Here is a 20,517-nt window from a genome sequence, read left to right as displayed (position 1 = left end):
AAACACTTTGTGTTGTTGTTCTGACTGCTTGGGATTGCAGTTAATTTTGTTTATTGATTTCTTTCTTTCCACCTTTCATTTCTCCATTCTGTCTTGTCCCTGTCTTCCTCTCGAATAGACAACTTTGCTCATTTTTCCTGTTAATCGTTATTCTCAACTCCTGCCTTGTTTGACCAGTTCCTTTCTAATTTCCTTTTCATTAATGTTTTTTTCCTAAAAACACAGGAACAGCAAGGAAAGATCACTTAAAATATCCCTTTAAATATATTCATATTTATACAAATAAATCTTTGCCATTCAGATTGAGATTCTGAACTACCAGCATTGACAGCACTTGGAAGCTTGTTGGAAATACAGAATGTCAAAACTTGCAAAAGACCTGCTGAGTCAGAATATGCATTTGATCATAGTACCTAGGGGTTGCTTTTGTGCATTAAGGTTTGCCATGTACTAGAATTCCCAATATGGCTAAACAGCATGCTCTAGAGAAGCTGGGAATAGCCAGTATGTCTGATTTATGTAGCCTGTATTTTCAAGAATCTAGCACCAAATTTGGTACATTGAGGTATGTGCTGTTTATTGAATGAAAGAATTAATGTAGGATTTGAGAAATTTTTGTTTTGTATTCATGTTCTATTGTATTAAATTTATACAATACTGAATTTCAAAATTAATATGTAAGAGCAGTCATGTATAAGGTTATTTATGGTCATTTAAACCTTTACAATTAAAAAGAAAATATAGAAATATGAATAGTATAATGAAATGTACTAGATGTTGAGAATCAGGAAAGCTGGGCTTCTGACAACTACTAGATTCCTTATGTTGTACACCTGAAGCTAATATAATGTTGTATATCAACTATAATTTAATAAAAAAATAAAGTGGAAGAAATAAAGCCAGAAAATGTAATATTGCACAAATATCTTAATTTCTAAACATTATTTCCAGTGTCCAGTGATGATGATAATAATAGACCTATAATTTCAAAGTGATTTTCTAAGTATCAGATGGGAAATATAATAAAGAAATGTATAAACTGTAAATCTAAACTAATGATGAATGATATTAAAGCATATCTTGCTTGAGTTAAATGTCATAGTTGAAGGTTAAATTTGTTACTGCATTTTCTAGTAGCCATGACCATTGGCTGGAAATGCAAATTCTCTTTGTCTTACATAAACAAGAAGTCAGACCTTCCCCAAATTTGTCAATTTTATCAAATATGTCTATAGTCGACCCTGAATAACATATTAGATAATATGAAGGCACAAGAACACTACTCAAGAGTGTCTATAAAATTTTGAGTGTATACAATTAGAAATAATTGTAGTGAAGAGATATATTTCTTCAGGAAACCAAAGTATAAGATAAAAATTTTTTACTTTATGATGATCTAGCTTCCTAAGAGAAGGGATGAGATGTTTCACAAAATGAAAAGATGGAAGAACTGACTTACTGTGACTGATCCCAATGCATTTTTATAACTCAATCAGTATTTCATTCTCCACTGGTAGGTAATTTATGGGAAACTTTAAATCATTCTCTTTGACCTTCTATAAATGCCAACTCTTTTATAGCAAAATGGAATCTTTTCTGGGAGAAAAAATTATGGTTGCTCTTCTGTGTGCTCACAAAAATGGCCTTATTTGTTTTTCTTTCCACTGTCACTGAGAATGTTTGTCATTAACTCAAGTGTTTTAACTGCAAACAACTAATTTCTGGTAGTGAATCTGGTACAGGCATTAGAAATTTTTTTTTTAATTCTTATTGATTAAGATAACCACATTATATTTTAGAAATAGCAACATTGATTATTCAGTATGTTATTCATATTTTTGATCTATGAAATTTTTGTAGTTTTCAAGAAACTACCATTGTTATTTCTATTGATTTAACTGTAAAATTCATATTCTAGGTAGAAATCAGAATTTCTATTTAATTCTAATTAGTTATGGTTTTTAAAATTAACTTAAAACTAAATATGGAATTTTTGTGGATTGTGATGTGAGTTGGGCTTCACTGGTGGTGCAGTCGCTAAAGAATCTCTCTGCAGTGCAGGAGACCTGAGTTCGATCCCTGAGTTGGGAAAATCCCCTGGAGGAGGGCATTGCACCCCACTCCAGTATTCTTGCCTGGAGAGTCCCCATGGACAGAGGAGCCTGGTGGGCTATAGTACATGGGATCGCAAAGAGTCAGACATGTCTAAGTGATTAATAAGCATACCTGATGTGAGATAAGACTCTTTTTTTCCTTATAATCATGTGACTCCTTGGATGAAAAGACTTAATCCAGAAGAAATTTTTTTTTAATGGAAGTAACAATGAATTGACAAGCTATTTTAAGTTTCAAAACATTATTTTAAAATGCTTATCTCATTTTCTAAAAATGCAGTATTAAATACAGTTTCTTGTCTGTCAATCCAACAAGGATATTTAAAAGTCTTAATATTCAACATAAAGTTATGTTGATATTGGCACTCGTATGAAATGTTTTTAAAAATGAAAACTGATACAACTTTTCCAAAACTTAGGTTGACAATGTCCTGCAAGCCTTGAAAATAGTAGATTGCTTTATTTACCATTTCCAATTCTAGGAATCTACCCAAATGTGAACTCCTATTTAAGTATAAATGCCTTTTATAACTCAGAGCAAGAAAAGGATGAGTATACCTTGTACGTGTGGATGATATGTCATTCAACACGTGGAAAATAGGAATCTCAGGCAGAGACGAGTGTTGCCTTCAATGGTCTTAGAAGAAGGCAGTATTTGGGACTCCTCTGCTGTTAGCTTCTTAACGAGGGATGCTGTGGAAGAGGAAATGGCAAGGTATGCTGGCCTTAAATCGTGAAGGATTGTTTCACATGAAGGTTTCACATGATCTCCTATAGTCCAAAAGACGGCCTTGCACTTTGTTGGTTTATTTGTTTGTTCTTGTTGGGGTTTTGTTCTTCCTATTAAGCAGGAGAGGAATATAGAGGTGAAGAAGTATGAGCATATTTGCAAATGGAAAGACCGTGATAATGAATAAATCAAAGAAAAGAAAGAGAAAGAGCACTCACTAAGATACTAGAGGAGGCAAATGTGGTGAATTACAAATCACAGGACAGAGTAAGATGATAGACTTCGATGGTAAGAGTCACACTAATGTAAAATATGGTGGAGAGCATGCTTCCCTGACACCAGAGGAGCATTAGCAAATGAACAGTTGACCATTTCGTAGATTTTCAAAATATAGCTTCAGTTTTGGGGTTAAAGCATTTGTTACCTGCCTACCAACGTCCCCAAAACTAAGATCATGGCATCCGGTCCTGTCACTTCATGGCAAATAGATGGAGGAAAAAGTAGAAGCAGTGACAAATTTTATTTCTTGGACTCCAAAATCACTGCAGATGGTGACTGCAGCCATGAAATTAAAAGATGTTTGCCCCTTGGAAGGAAAGCTGTGACCAACCTGGCAGCATGTTAAAACGCAAAGACATCACTTTGCCAACAAAGGTCCACATGGTCCAAGCTGTAGTTTTCCACTAGTATGTACAGCCGTGAGAGCTGGACCATAAAGAAGGGCTGAGCGCCAAAGAATTTATGCTTTTGAACTGTGGTGTTGGAGAAGACTCTTGAGAGTCCCTTGGACTGCAAGGAGATCCAACCAGTCCATCCTAAAGGAGATCAGTCCTGGGTGTTCATTGGAAGGACTGACGCTGAAGCTGAAACTCCAATACTTTGGCCACCTGATGTGACGAATCAACTCATTGGAAAAGACCCTGATGCTGGGAAAGACTGAAGGCAGGAGGAGAAGGGATGACAGAGGATGAGATAATACTGAAAATAGTCTAAATATGGAGATAATGAGGGGCAAAGTGAGAGAGTGGCAGTGGGGATACATGGTGGAAGGGAGTTTAAGAAAATCAAAGAATATATGAATTGTATAATTTATGACTTAATGGACGTGAATTTGAGCAAACTCCAGGAGACAGTGAAGGACAGGGGAACCTGGCCTGTTGCAGTCCATGGGGTCACAAAGAATCCTATCTGTCTTAGAGACTGAACAACAAATAATTCATGGAAAGGTCAAGTAATAGTGAGCATGGATAAGCCATGTTTTAAAACATAGCATATTTTTGGATGGCAGAAAATGGATCTTGAATAATCCAAATTGGTTTCCATTGGTTCCTCTGAGAAAGTTAGGCTTAGTTTCAGTTCAGTTCTGTCACTCAGTCGTGTCCGACTTTTTATAGCCCCACAGACCACAGCACGCCAGGCCTCCCTGTCCATCACCGACTCCCGGAGCTTACTCAAACTCATGTCCATTGAGTCGGTGATGCCATCCAACCATCTCATCCTCTGTCGTCCCCTTCTCCTCCTGCCCTCAATCTTCCCCAGCATCGAGGTCTTTTCTAATGAGGCTTAGGCTCACACACCACATTTTCTCATAGATCAGAGAGTCTAAATCAGAAAGTCTAAATGACTTTCCTAAGTATACACAGTAAGTTGAAGAAGGAAACAGCAGATCTTTTTCCTCTCATACTGAGTCTAATACTTTATTTTTAAATGAAGACTGGAAACACTTGTCTTTTTAAATATTTGTTTATTTGCTGGCTGGTCAAGCGTTAATTGTGGCATGTGAGGTCTTCAGTCTTCACTGCAGCATGCAAGTCTTTAAATTACAGCTTGCAGACTCTTAGTTGTGGCATGTGGGATTTAGTGTGCCGATCAAGGATTGACCCCAGACCCCCCTGCACTGGGAGCACAGTCTTAGCCACTGGACCACCAATAAGTCCCTGAAAACACTTATCTTCTTAAATTAGAAATAATAGTGTTGCACTAGAGTGTGAAGTTTTTTGGTTGCATGTTTATTCTGAAATGTGGAGACCAGTGAGAAATTATCTTAATTAGGATATATTTCAAATTTTGATGACTTAACATGCAAAATGGAAGAGGGAAGGCCATTTTTAATGTCTGACATTTCCACAAGGTACCAACAATTCTTCAAAGGCTGGGTTAACAAAGCAAATTGAACAACAAATAAAATCACATGAAAGCTGTGTGAATGGTAACTGTATATGGCGATCATTTCACAATATGTACAAGTATAAAATAACCATGTGTACCTTAAACATATACAATGTTATATATCAATTATGTCTCACTAATGCTACAAAGAAGAGCAACAAAAACTTAAATAAACACCAAACCAACCTTATAATATTCAGCATTTTCTCCAGTTGTGGTCTGTGGATCATCCAATAAGAATTCTTTTCTTTTACTAAGCACTTGCTGTGTGCCAGAAATATGTCAACATATTCTAGAGACAGATAATAGAGCTGGAGACTCATGACCTTCTCTCTCCAATAATCAAATGTGATAAACCCTTAAATAAGATAAATTTGGTTTCAAGTTCCATCTTTTCCATCCAATTTGTTTTCAGTCTTAAGTGATTTATTTACTTCTCTAAACCCCAGTTTCTTTATATGTAATATGCTGAAAATAATCTCTTCCCTTTTTCTGTGGGTATAGATAATATGTGTGAAATTGCCTAGAATAAATCCAAATACACATCAGCTATTCCATAAATGTAGATAGATCTTCCTTCCTTTTTGATGGTATCAGGATTAACATACTGGTGGTATGCTCCTGGTGGTAAAATTATATCTGTGACCCAGGTACACAGAAGATGTAAATATTTGTGCTTAAAGGGTCGCTGTTGCTCAGCAGTACATAATCTCTCATGAAGTGCAGTTAAAATAATAACCATCAGAGGGTTCAGAAACTTGGATCCCCTGGCTGGCTTTGCCTCTAAATATAACTGTGTGACTTTGAACAAATCCTGTAAACCATTTTGGGCTTCAGTTTCCTAATATGCCAAATCTAGCCGTTGAACTAGATGGACTCATAAATTCCTTTCTGGCTCTAAAACTCTACGGCTATCTTCTTATGATTCAATAGACGACTTTGGAATAGAGCCTGTCAACTTGCATTGTGGTTTGAATTCTTTTCCTTCTGGTTGTCATGTTCTATGAATAAATTTCCTTCTCATCAATCAGCTTGTATAAATAGCATTCTCTGCTTAATACTGTAGATCCTCTAATCTGGTTTTCTGTTTCCTCTGGTCCAGGACTTTTGTCTTTTCTCTTGATATATGTGAGCCAATGTTCAGACCTGAAATCAGGGGAAGGGTTTTACTTCTCAGCCAAAGAAAGACAAGACTAAGTTTTTGTTCATTTCTTTTTAATTTTGATTGAAATATAGTTGATTTACAATGCTGTGTTAGATTCAGGTGTATAGCAAAATGATCCAACTTTCCATACATAAACTGTCCGCCTTTGATAACTATGTGCTGTGCTTAGGCCCTCAGTTGTGTCTGACTCTTTGCTATCCCATGGACTGTAGCCCTCCATAAGCTTGTTATTTATGGATCAAGACTAAGTTTCAATGATTTATACAGATTATTCTAAGTGAGATGAGATCAGGGCCTTGGGAAGTCCCAATATGTACAAAATACATAAAGAACTGGTGAATAAAAGTACTATCAAAAGAGAGAGAAATTGCTTCACAGCAGTATCATGCTGTATAGTTTTGGGGAAAGGACCCTGACATTTTTCTGGGAGATAAGACCTCCCACTTCTCATTATATACTGTACTCAGTTCAGTTCAGTTCTGTCGCTCAGTCGTGTCCAACTCTTTGTGATCCCATCGTATGCAGCACACGAGGCTTCCCTGTCCATCACCAACTCCCAGAGCTTGCTCAAACCCACGTCCATTGAGTCACTGATGCCATCGAACCATCTCATCCTCTGTGACTGTGACATCCTCATGACTCTCAGGAGTCTTCTCCATCACCACAGTTCAAAAGCATCAATCCTTTGGCGCTCAGCTTTCTTTATAGTCCAGCTCTCACATCCATACATGACCACTGGAAAAACCATAGCTTTGACTAGACAGACCTTTGTTGGCAAAGTAATGTCTCTGCATGTTAACATGCTGTCCAGGTTGGTCATAACTTTTCTTCCAAGGAGCGAGCGTCTTTTAATTTCATGGCTGCAATCACCATCTGCAGTGATTCTGAAGCCCCAAAAATAAAGTCTCTCACTGTTTCCATTATTTACCCATCTATTTGCCATGAAGTGATGGAGCCAGATGCTGTGATCGTAGTTTTCTGAATGTTGAGCTTTAAGCCATTTTTTTTTCACTCTCCTCTTTCACTTTCATCAAGAGGCTGTTTAGTTCCTCTTCACCTTCTGCCATAAGGGTGGTGTCATCTGCATATCTGAGGTTATTGATATTTCTCCCGGCAATTTTGTTTCCAGCTTGTACTTCCTGTAGCCCAGCGTTTCTCATGATGTACTCTGCATGTAAGTTAAACAAGCAGGGTGACAATATACAGCCTTGACATACTCCTTTCCCTATTGGAACCAGCCTGTTGTTCCACGTCCAGTTCTAAGTGGTGTTTCTTGACCTGCATACAGATTTCTCAGGGGGCAGGTCAGGTGGTGTGGTATTCCCATCTCTTTCAGAATTTCCCATCTATTTCATTGGCATCCACCAAAATTCTTGGAACTACAGCTTGATTTATGCCATTAATGGAAACTATTTTTAGAATATTAGAATTCAGTTTGGTAGCAAATGTTTATAGTGATTGTCTTTTGGGAGAGACTTGCAAGTGTCCTATGTTTGAAAAGTAATTTGGCTTCTGTTCTTGTTAGTGTTTGTGTGTGTGTGTGTTTTACCATGTAGTGAATACCAATACTATTTTTAAATTGGAAATGAGAACAATTTTAACTTTGAAAATTATCTTAAAAACCTGAGGTGTAGAGAAGACGAGTGATAAACAGGGACTTAGGAGATGTGGGGTCGTGTTACAGCTCTATCACTACCTGAGTGATCTGGAAATATTTTTTTAAACAAACACATAAAACTGCAACTTATAGATTTTGTAATCTTTTGTTTTTAGTATTCTGTCTTTAGTGCCAAGTGTAGTGTGTGGGGGCGGGGAGAAAATGAATATGTATTTTAGACAATGAAAATCATTTGGATGTGGTATTGTGCAGTAAATTTTGGATTCATAGTGTTTTCGATACAAAGTTGGATTTAAATCCCAGCTCTGAAGGTTCGTAAACTAAAACTTTTTTCTTCATTTGTAGGATATGATTACTTACTTATACTTCATTATTTGGATGTTCTGTAAGTTTGAATAACAGATAATATAGTATCTGTCATAAGGTAGTATATGATAGCTCTTATTATGTTTAATGAATTATATAAATGATCAGACTGGACACATCAGCAGCATGGAGATCCTATAAAGAATTGGGAGGGACTTTTCTATTGTGATTAATAATTTTTTAGAAAAGAAGTCCAGAGTTAGGGTCCACAACTGTTTTGTAAGTACGCAAATCATGTTTGACACAAATACATGTCTCCTAAATATCAAATAAAAGGCATTTACTTGAAGTTTCAAATGGAAGCAGTGACTCCATTAATTTGTAGTCATATCAGCAAGTATTTCTTCATTCAACTAATAATTATCAAGCAGCCACTAGATGACAAGATCTGAGGGATTTCAGTCTGTATTCGGGATATAAGGATAAATTATATAGTCTATTCTGTTTGAAGTTCACAGTCTGATGGAGAGAGGAATAACAAAATAGGACAGTAGCAGTAATAATAACAGTAAAAATGAAACTAAGTACATAACATTGCTGCCAGGTAGACAAAAGAAATTAGTTATAAAAATGAGTGAAACTGAGTTTTAAGCCTGTTCAACTTGGGATGGGAAGATAGCCCCCAATCCAGGAATGTTGTGTTTGTATGGATATTCTTGCCCCTACTCTTGGCATACACCATCTTATCGAAGGATTGCATGGGTATGCTTTTCATGCTTTATAGCTTCAGTGATTGAGATTATTAATAATAATCCTACTTACGTTTCAAACATACATGGCACATGCCTTGTCCTTCAGTTTATGTTTTCAACTTTCCTAGGCATGATCTTCTGTATGTAACTTAAGAAAGCTATTAACATTTGGAATGTATTGTTGGATTCCTTTAATACAAAGATGTTTCTGATCCATTCTTTAATTATCTGCTGAGATTTCAGAGTCTTGGGTAATTTTAATGTATAATAGACTTTTAAGCGTACCTCAACATTTTATGTGACGTTTAACAAAAAAACAGAACACTGTCTTGGTTAAAGGAGAACTCAAAGTACCATTTATACAAACCACCGACTGAAATTGTGAGACTTTAATATAATAAAGGGAGAGGTGATCCTACCCGTTATTGAATGCTAAGCAGCAGTTTGTTTTTTTTTTCTACGCATCATCCCTGTGTGTTCTCTTATAGGTACATTTTGACTTGTGAGCGTTTTTAAAAATCAAAATGAAAAATTATTATCAGCCTTTAGAACTCCTCTAGCCTTTCGTTTCTTGTTCTGAATGATGATGGCTCTGCACACAGAAAACGCCAATCACCTAGAATAGGAGCACCAGTGAAACAGATTGCATTTCTTATTGTAATTTAAATAATTCCAACTTAAGAGGATGATTGTTCTTCAATTTTTGTTTATTTTGGTTAGCACACCTTCTGAGAGTTAAACATTTTATCAGCTTCAGAGTTTTCAGCTTAACGTATGCTTATTAGTATGTTTGGTGTTCCTCAATTCACTTCCCAAAACACACACTATATCAACTTTCTAATGAAACGTCTGTAACTTATTTAACAGAACAAACATGTTAAAAGTGAAAATTGAAGTGATTGTACAGAGAATCAGAAGATTTAGTGCAGAGCTCACGAACTGACCCCCTTGGGGCACAAACCAAGTGGTAGTTTTGTTCTGTTTGGCATTTATCATCGCAAGCCCACAAGAGCCTGTCCCCTTAAATGGGGAAATAGCCCAGCAAAATTGCCCATTTTTCAGAGTTATGTTAACCTGTGACCCAGAGGCCTATGAATTTTCAGGACTTGGTTGAGAGCCTCCACAGCACTCCTAGAAGACCGAGAGATCAAATAACCACTGTAAATTAAACAGGTTCTCAATTCACATACACAGAGTAACTGACATTATTATTATAGTTAGCTTAACTAATTGCATTAAAGAGATAGCAACCCTATACAAGCAACTAAATGTAATGGAGTTCCATATGTGATAGAATAAAGATAAGGTAAATATTTTAGAACAGTGCTACAGAAGCAGTCGGTTCTGCCAAAGAATATGTAAAGCATTGCAACAGATATTAACCTTTGAGTTTTAGGAAGAGATAGGACGTTTTGAGGTTGGAGGTTAGAGTGTCTTAGGGAGGGAGTAATTTCAGTCAGAGACGTTCATCTAAAATAAAGACACTGATAGAAAACTACATGGAGTAGCCTGATGCCATTGGGGTACAAGACAGGCAAACGTAGGGAGAAAATTCTGGAAAGTAAGGGTAGGGGCAAGTTATGAAAACCCTTGGATATCACTGAATATCACTGAAGATTTTTGGTTAGGATAGTATTGTGATCAAATATGCTTATTAATAAGATGATACCATCCTTGAAACAGATGGATCAAGTTGGAGTCTGAATTTTATAGAACTGGTTAGAGCAGTGTTTTTTTAGTAATGCTTAATAAATATTACAGCAAGAAATACAACTTACATCATGATACCCTCCTCCTGTTGCTTCCCCAGCTGCTGTCATTAATGCTACACACATGTGAATCTGAAATAAATTTCCATAAGATGAAGTGCATGGAACACTGTCATATTCTGTTGTAATCCATCTTATTCTTCTTCATTCTTTAAAAATTGCAGATCAATGCATGATTCATCAATTGTTATAGCTAAGTAATAATTAATTCGGAAATTATTCTGGTGATAGTTCAAAAGCACATGGTGGTGCCTAAGCTTTGAAAATACCAATAAGAATAAAGAAGAGAGAATATACTCAGGAGAAATTTTCTGAGATGAATTTTTAGGGCTTTATGATGAATCAGATACGGAAGATAAAAGAATTGTGGAGATCAAGTCCTTTTAGTCCGTCAAAATGTGACTTCCTGCTAAATGGAGATAGAGAAAGACCCACTTAGAATAAATATGATGTAATTAATGTGAGATTGCCTTGGCCTGGCTTGTGATATTAGCAAATGAAACATTCATTTTTATCCACGCGTGGTACGATACTTTTCTGAATGCTTGGTGAGCATCAGAATACCTGACTCTTCTGAACATTATATCAACCGTCTTTCAAGGATCATGTGTCAAATAGATTATATATACTAAGTAAGAAATCATCTTATAATCTTGGATCAAAAGAAATGAAAAGAAGAAGTACATGTGTAGTTTAGACAAAATGTTTTTGTCTTCTTAAACAAGGAAGTTGTGTCAGCGTGATGTTACTGTGACAAGTTTGCTGGTATCATCACTACATGTTAGAAAATTCAGGCGTGTTTCCCACCACCACTGAATGGTCACGGGGCAGTTAGTTTATTAACATTATGAATTGCAAAGAGAAAATGTTATAGTTTTTCTGCCTTGGTTTTCTGGCGTGGGTGATTAAAGTATCAGCCGTAATATTTCATGAATGCTGTTTCTTTCCTTTTAATATACAACATAATTTTTAAGAACATAAATTCCATGCTGAATCAGTTCTTCCCTCTGTAAAAAAAAAATAGCAACTGCTCAACAACCCCTGATATATGGAGTGGTTCAGTTCCCTGACTAGGAAAAGAGGGCTGAGAAATACATCCTAAGTATCTTGCTTGGTTTTCCTTGTCTTAAATATTTCCAGTAATGAATTTTTACCAGAAAAAAAGGAATTCCTCAACAAGATTTTTTTGCTAGAATTTTTTCTTTATACCCCTTTCAGAAAAGTTAAAATGATCCTTCACTTTTAATTGCAAAGGAACGATTTAGAGTGTATGCCTAATATTAATTTCATATGCATTTTCAAGAAACTTACATTTATAATTCAAATAAATATTAGTCTTGCAACTATATATATTCACTTTTGTGAAAAAGAAAACAGTCACATGCATGGAAATTCATTTGATTTAAGCACAATATGTTCATTCTTTGGCATCCATTTCCTTCTCCCTCCACCCCAGAAAAAAACTAAGTATTATTGAATAGTATCTGTGCAGTTATAGCAAATTTGCCAGAAGGGTAATGCTATTTTGATTTTGACTGAAGTGTGGGAATGACATAGTCTAAGATATTTCTCTGTTACATGGATTGTTGTCTTCTAGTATGAGTTTGACTTTTTTTCATTCTGTGATTTCCCTAGAAATAATATGACACTGTTCTTCCCACCCTTGCCAGTAATATAAACAAATCTGCGTTTGTGAAAAGAAACCTCTTTTCTACTTAGTCACTTAGTCATTTTCATGATATGTGTCATTTGCATTTATTTCTGTCAACTTGAGGATTTTATTCATCGTTATCAGCAAGCGTAACATACGACGTGTGTTTCTGGGTTTTTGTTTTCATCTACTATACTGAAAATTCAAATATTCAACATGATGCTTCATCTCCATTTCTTACACATTGCCTTCTACATAATAACATACCACGTATAAGTCATCGGTTAACTCTAGGCTTCATATTTCAAAAAGTGACATCAGTTAGCTATTTAATCCTTTGACTAGCATTTTTAAAAATCCTTTTTCTCAAGAGACCTGAGGTGTAAGTATTGTTTTCCTGTGTTATATTTTTAAAACCCCTTTGTTCAATCACTGCTCAATGTTTGGGGAATGTCGTGACTGAGTGACCTTATAGAATATGCTTAAGACCAAATGGTAAGGCGTTCTTTTCCTTACAGGAAGGCTGGGTGAAACATGAACCTGTAGAGATTTTCACTGATTCTGAAAGAAATCAGTGTGGAAATAGTGTCAATGAAAACCTCTGTCCTGGAATAATTTTTAAATAGTTATGTTTTATATTCTATACACTGTCCCTAGACTTGTTTCTTCATCACTTTGACCTAGTTCCTCACCCTCAGTTCAGTTCAGTTCAGTCGCTCAGTCGTGTCCGACTCTTTGTGACCCCATGAATCGCAGCACGCCAGGCCTCCCTCACCCCTCAGTGGAGATAATACTACTCCTGGCCTCAAAGTATTGCAAAAGTATTGCCTTCAGTTCTACCACATTCACCTCAGGGAAAGTCAGAGAGGCTAGGGGTTGCATGTTTTGGCTTCCCCTAGCAATTTTGAGAAGATAACCACAAAGCCTAGAACAAAACCAGGTATTAGAGATTCAGTGTTCTCTTGACTCTTCAAGGTCAAAAACAGGATGGGAGCAGATAGGAACCGAATGCTTCCTCTAAGGGTAGAAAAGAGTCATCTCCCATTTCGTGGTTAGTTGACAACTGTGGTTCCAAGGTGATGATGGTTTGAGTTAAGGGATTTCAGTAAAATACACAGTGAAATTGGCTAACAGAAAAAAAGGATGTGTTTGTAAAATTATGTGATTGGAACTTGTCTGAACTTTAGTGTGAGAAAGAATAAAGATAAGATAGTAAAGATAATAAAGATAAGGCTGTAATCCACTTAGTTGTTGTTAACACCCTCCTGTATCACAGTGCATGCCGTTTCACCTCAATATCTCAAATGACTAGTTTGGTAGGTAGCATAAAGGTATATAACACACACTGTGGGATATGTAAACATGTGGCTAATTGGGCATTTTCTTATTGCTATTACTAATAATAAATGTCAGGATCATATTTTGTCCAGACTACATCATTGCCAACTAGCACAAATAGTAAAATAGCCAGAAAATAATTCTGAGCAATGTGTTGTGTTTGCACCATGAACTCTTAGGCATATCTGTTGAACTTTTGAAAGAGGGACCTCCTAGTTGCTTAGACTCTTCAGCCATAACTTAAGGGAAATGCAGAGAATGTTGACAAGTCTAAAAGATATGTCTTGCTGGAGAATTAGGTGGTCTTGAGTGATTATCATGAAATAAACACAGCTTTCCTTAAAAATTAAATGAATTAAAATTAAAATGCATTAAAGAATATTTTATATGGCTGTGAGATAAGTGAAAGTGCCTTCAATTCTACGTAGAAAGACTGTTGAGAGGGCATCACATCTAGCTTGAGATCACAGAAGAAATTTCAGAGATCTAGGGTGGAAATGGAGCCAGCTGCATTCCTAAAGGGTTTTAATCAGTCTTGAAAAAGAAAAACAAACAAATTGAAAATTGGGCAGCTTTGAGTAAGCAGTGAGTTTGGCCACCATACCAAATTCTTAGATATGGTTTCATGTTTTTGATATGTCAAAATAGTGGGTCAGTATAAAAATTTGGGGCTTCCCTGGTAGCTCAGATGATAGAGAATCTGCCTGCAATGCATGAATTCAGGGTTCCATCCCTGGGTCATGAAGATCCCCTGGAAAAGGGAATGGCAGCCCACTCCAGTACTCTTGCCTGGGAAATCCCATGGACAGAGGAGCGTGGTGGGCTACAGTCTATGGGGTCGAAAAGTGTCAGACATGACTGAGCAACTAACACACACACACAAATTTAATTAGGCTAAAGAAGCAGAACTTGAGTGCATTAAATATTCTTGCATACTCAGTAGTTTTGACTCACAGAAATCCATCATTTAAAAATCAAGCACTCTTCAATTTTATAAGATTAAGAATAGTGGGAAATAATGCTTCATAAATGCTTGCTTACCCATTCTGGCTACTTTTGATTGTTGTAATCCCTGAGAAGATTTATTAAAAAAGAAGATGAAGAATGTGTGATTGCATACCTATTTATAATCTTGCTCAATCAGCACCATTGCTACTGGTAAGGCTGTGAAGTTCACAACAAGTCGGCTGAATTGCTGGGGTACAACACAGCTGGTCGGTTATTTTGGCTTCCTTAACACTTGCCCTGATTATGTGACATTCAGTTAATTATATGACTAAATATCTAATCCAACTGCAGAGAAGTTAATATGCTGGCCACATGTGGACATGATACCAATCTTTCCTTCCAGTAAAAACTTAGTCAGAGGCATTCCAAACCAAAAGAACAGGCGGGCTTGTGGAGCCAGCATAGTCTAGATGTTATGGTGTGTCCTTCTGCCATGCTATTTTCAATACTTCCACTTCCATCCTTCGCAAAGCCTGATTGGGCTGTGCTTGGGTCATAGAAACTTTCCAGTAAAGCTCAGGTAGACTGATGATTCTTTGATCGCCCGGTGCCCTTTCGGTTTGCATCACAGCCACTTAGCGTTTTTGACCTCAGATACGTTAGTTCCCTCTTGATCACCCCTGTTCTCCAGAAATCTTGTTATTCTCTTAGTTTCCATTTATTTCCAAGGTGGAAAGTCCCTGTCTTTCAGCACCCAGCTTTATTGATGACTACCTTATTAACTCTTCAATAACACCTGGCCAGACAGTCCTATTTCAGAAACTGAGCTGAGGCTATTCTTAAAAGAGTGGGTGTTTGCGAACATGAGATGTGGGGGGGCTTTTAAACATGTGATAAGAAAAAGCAATGAAAAGCATAAACTAAAATAAGTCATTTTTTTTTCCTGAAAAGATAATTCATTGGGAAGTTATCTTGGCTCTCTTTAACAGGGTTGGCTCTGATTGCTTGTACAATTATAGAGAAAGTGACATTTATAGATATTGTTTTCCCTCTGATAGAATCCTCTGAAAAGGATGACTGAGGTAGCGTTACAGCAGAAAGATCTGTCTGAAGCTATCTCCCCAGACAGGAACATGTTAACTGTCCTGTTAGCAAGTACTGTCTATTTTTTCCCTAAGGAAGGGGAAGTGTCTGTACCCGTGTTGTTCAGAATGTGTTTCCACAGTTTCCAAATCCATCTTATAATCAGCTTGGTTAGAATTTTAGACTGTTTTTGAAGCTGATGTGGAGCACATTTTAAGACTTTAAAAATAATCATATCCTTAGTCTTCCGTGAGTTACACTGTAAGATGTTCAGTTTGCTTACGTTCACATGTAGCTGTTCTTCCCCAGGGCAGTCCCATCACTCGTATTCTTACTACGAGAGGAATGAGTAATAAGTAATCTCCAACAGTGCATGGATCATGGATGGAGACAGATAAATACTCTATCACATAATCTAGTGGGTATAATTAAAGTTACATGACTTGAGATTATTTCTAAATAATATGATGTGTTAACTTTGTTTTCTCTCTGTAGCTCAGCCTAGATAACAGAGACTGCTTCATTGTGTGAGATAAAAGGTATCTGCTGTGTTAGATAAGTGTTGTCAGAGATCTAGGAAGTAATCAGATATACTAATTAAGAGAGATAAGGAACGATGTATTAGCCAATAATTTTAGTAGAACACACACTATACTTTCTAATTAAATTTAACTGGTTTGAGAATTTAGTTAATGTGGAGAAATGCGCCAGGTAGAGGAATGTGAGAAACTTTCATAATGCAGTCAAACCTGCAAAAATGCAGCAAGAGGAAATTAGTTTATCTTCCCTTCACTTGAAAGGCTGATGTAAACAACCAAAAAGAAAAGAAAACAAAAAATCTGTGCATGTGAGAGTGTGTTTTCATGAATGTATAGAGTCAAATTATTTTTTTCAAAATTAGCAAACTCTTGTTGGTTGAAAATCTAATTTTTCACTGATCAACTAGTTAAAATGTGTCCTTTTTTTTTTTTTTTTTTTTTTTTTTTTTTTTTAGCAAGTTAAACTATTGTAAAATTTAAAACCTGTTTTTTAAGTTTCATCAAATCCAGAACTCTTTGTGACAGAATCGAAGTATCACAAATGGAAGACAAATTCCAGGTGCTTTCCAAAGCTTTCTTAAAATGCAGAAATCAGGTTACAAGAATAGAATCAGAACCAGGTACTTCGTGAGGCCCAGGAGCTCAGGTGTTGAGAACAGGGGTCCTCCTCCACAAAGGGCTCATGTCTGATTAGGAAGGAAGGCAGGCATTTTGAGGATGTCCTCAAAAGGGACAGAAAGATATCTGATCCCTTGGTAGAGGGTTTTTCTCTGGTAACATCTCAAAGAGGCATATTAAATGCAGTAACTCCATTTGCTTACTTTTCCTCCCCATTTAGGCCTAGGGAAAGCAATTACAAATAGGTTTGTGGAAAATGTTGCAAGGAGTTGTGTTTTCCCCTTAACCTCAGGGTACAGAAAAGCCATCTCCACTTACATATGTTTAGAAACTTGTTGAAATGACTTAAGCTTGACAAATGGTGCAGGCTAGACTATCAGGTCAAGTGCGTTTTACTTCCTTCTAGAACAGCATGTGGTTTAGACTGCCTGTTGCATGGCAGAGCTCTTGTGAATTTACCATCATAAATTCCCCTATTAGGAATTCATATCATGTGGTTTTATGAAGATAATAGCAATGAATATTCTTCAACAACAGGTTGTATTAGTATAAGTGACAATTTGAGCCCCACTATAATCCTTATTGAAGACAATACTGTATTCCTGAAAGTGTGATGACTTGCTGAAAATGTAATTTTTCCAGGCAGATTATCTTTTTTCCCTACCTGGTTAAAAAAAACTAAAAAACAAAAAACATGCTCATTCTGTTTTTTTTCTTTTCTTGAATGCCATTTTATAAGTGAATGCTTCATACTTTTCATTTGTCCATTAATGTTTTCCCTCTTCAGGTGTAATCTAGCCCCTGTGGTGGAGTTTGCTGCAGATGTGGGAACTAAATCAGATTTTATTACCATGAATCCATCAGTTGTACAAAGAGCGTTTGGAGGCTTTCGGAATGAGAGTGACAGAGAAAAATTTGTGCATAGACTTTCCATGCTGAATGACAGTGTCCTTTGGATCCCTGCTTTCATGGTCAAAGGAGGAGAGAAGCATGTGGAGTGGGTTAATGCGTTAATCCTTAAGAATAAACTGAAAGTGCGGACTGCCTATCCATCACTGAGACTTATTCATGCTGTCAGAGGGTAAGTGTCTGCAAAGGACCAGTCTGTCCTTGGCACAATGGTGCATTTACCTACACGGTTTCCCTAGACCAGAAGGAACTGCAGTAATTTATATATATATATATGTATATATGTATATGTTTCCATTGTTTTATAATGGCTACTCTATTTACCAACTTGAATTTTATTTACCTACTATTTTATTTTAGTGCTTCTCTTCTTTGAAAAGGCAAGCATATGATCTTGGCACTTATTTCTATCTGCTTATGAACAAACTACTGATTTTTATATTTTGCTGTGTTAAAGAATAATAAGAATTCATAGTATAATTGATGAATTTGGGGTAAAAACTATGAACAGAAGTGCTAAATAGCTAGTGGGCAATGTTGTAGAAGCTTAAATGTTAAATGTCTGAAAGAAGTAATTAAATCCCATCTGTAGTTAAGAGGCCAACGAGTGATAAAGCTGACTGAGATAATATGCCTTAATGCTTCCCCACTAAAGTCACAGATGCCATTTTTATGGATTATGTCAATATTTTCCTTTTATTAATACAAGCTCAACAGAAAGACCTCAGAAGCAGACTTGTTTCAAAGTGGCAAATAACCAAAAGGCTAAATTCAGTCGCGTATATATATGTGTATAACATGCATAACACAAATATAAGCAATACTATATATTTATTAGATATCTACTGAATGTCAGGTACTGTAGATTTAAAATTGAAGAGCTGATCACTGCTTTAGAGGAATGCATAGGCTTTATGGTAGAAATAGAAGCCTGTACAGTGAGCTAAGGCATAAACAAATGATAAGGGGGAATATTGGCTGAAGTGTGGAAATTGTTCCTCATGTTAACAAAGAAGTCCTAAAAATCTAACATCAAAACTAAACTTTTAATGCAAGAAGTGATTTTAAGAACTTTAAAGTGATTGTCAGGGGAAAAAAGAAGAAACCAGAAGGAAATCTTATTGCATCTTTAGAGCAAACTGAGGCAGGAAAATAATTGTGTTGTAAATTTGTGTGATAATGGAGCCCATTGTGGTGCAATAGGATACAAAATAACTTTTGTGATCTGGTTCGGAAGATAATCAGTTTTATCCTTCATGAAGCACAATTAGATATGTGAATTTAGGAGATTAAATATTGTAACTGCAGACTGTATTGGCAAGGAGAACTGCTAGAGATACGAAGACCATACAGGCTTTTGGTTAATTTACTCATAAAATGATAAAAATGTAGAGCAAAGTCAGTGGACATGAAAATGATGGGCAAGTTCAGGGTACCAATTAAACACAATGGACAGAAGTCCCAAAAGAAAAATCTTTCCAAACTCAAGAGTTAAAAATAGCTTACTTTATACACTGTCATTTGGACTGGGCTAAGGTATTTTCTGTTTTGTTTGTTTTGTTATTGAGATAATTGCCTTCAGGAATCTGCCATTTCTTTGTTTAAACCTTGAGACAGGTTTTTTTTTTTTAATTGTTATTCTGCACACAATTAAATTACATTCTTGCAATAAGATGCTGGTTATTCAGCATTCATTCTCTTGACATTTGGCATGAAGTTTCAACAAAGATAAAATACGTGCATTTAGAAGATAAGTAATTTTTTTAAGTTACTGATTCCTATAATTATAGTTTGAGTCTGAAAAAAAAAATGTGTTCTTAATAGAGAGCAACTTCGTAATGTGTTGTGATAGGAGCATATCTTTTTAATTTTTTAATTTCTTTATTAATCACATGTATTGCAAATATTTTTTCCAGTCTGTGGTTTGCGGTTCACTCTCTAAATGGTGCCCTTTGATGTACGGGAATTTAATTTTAACAAAATCTAGTTTGGTCTATATTATTTCCTTCATTTAAAAATTGTGATAGAGCACACATAACAAAATCTACCACCTCAGCCATTTTTAGTGTACAATGTAGTAGTATTAAGTGCATTCATTTTGTTGAACAACCATCACTGCCATCCACATGCAGAATTCTCTTCCTCTTGCAAACTGAAACTCTTTATCTATTAAACAACTGCTCCCCATTCCCTTCTCCCCCCACTCACTGGCAGTCACATGCTACTGTCTGTTTTTATGATTTGGACAACTCTAACTACCTTATATAAGTGGGATAGTACAGTATTCGTCTATTTATGACTGGCTTATTTCACTTAGTGTAATGTCCTTCATTGTTTCTTATAATTTTTTTTTAAGTTAGAATTTGCTTTGTCTGACATTGGTATAGTCACTCCTGTTCTTCCATTACTGTCTTTTGTTTTTCAGTATTTTGTATGTCTATGCGTGCAGTGCAACATATGAATTTCTTTCTCATTTCCTTTGTGTGTATTCTAGAGCTATTTTCTTTGTGGTTACCATGGGGATTTCATTTGAAATCTGAAAGTTATAACACTTTTATTTGAATTTATACCAGCTGAACTTTAGTAACATACAAAAAGTTCTGTCCCCACTAACTTTCCACTGTTGGTGTCACAAAATTATATTTTTATCCATATTAATGTGTTGAAGTTGAGTATCATTGATTCATAGGAAAATAAAGAACTCACTTTGTCCTGTCTTACACACACACACAGTGTAGCACATACATATACATACATGCATACATATGCACATACATATATGCACACCCATACATATACACACGGGCT

At 36.1% G+C, this 20,517-nt stretch overlaps 1 protein-coding gene across 1 annotated transcript in view; it reads left to right on the top strand.

Annotated features, from left to right (window-relative positions):
• The window catches only part of ST8SIA4 (ST8 alpha-N-acetyl-neuraminide alpha-2,8-sialyltransferase 4), a 98,910-nt gene that overhangs the window by 23,163 nt on the left and 55,230 nt on the right, over nt 1-20,517 (top strand). The window contains exon 4 of the mRNA XM_065919783.1: nt 17,588-17,881. Within this exon, the coding sequence (XP_065775855.1) occupies nt 17,588-17,881 (294 nt within the window). The remainder of the gene's footprint in view (nt 1-17,587; nt 17,882-20,517) is intronic.

Source organism: Muntiacus reevesi, chromosome 1 (assembly GCF_963930625.1).
Source record: "Muntiacus reevesi chromosome 1, mMunRee1.1, whole genome shotgun sequence".
In the NCBI taxonomy this organism is placed as follows: Eukaryota; Metazoa; Chordata; class Mammalia; order Artiodactyla; family Cervidae; genus Muntiacus; species Muntiacus reevesi.
Note: the sequence above shows the minus strand (reverse complement) of the source record. Positions and strands in the feature narration are given on the sequence as shown.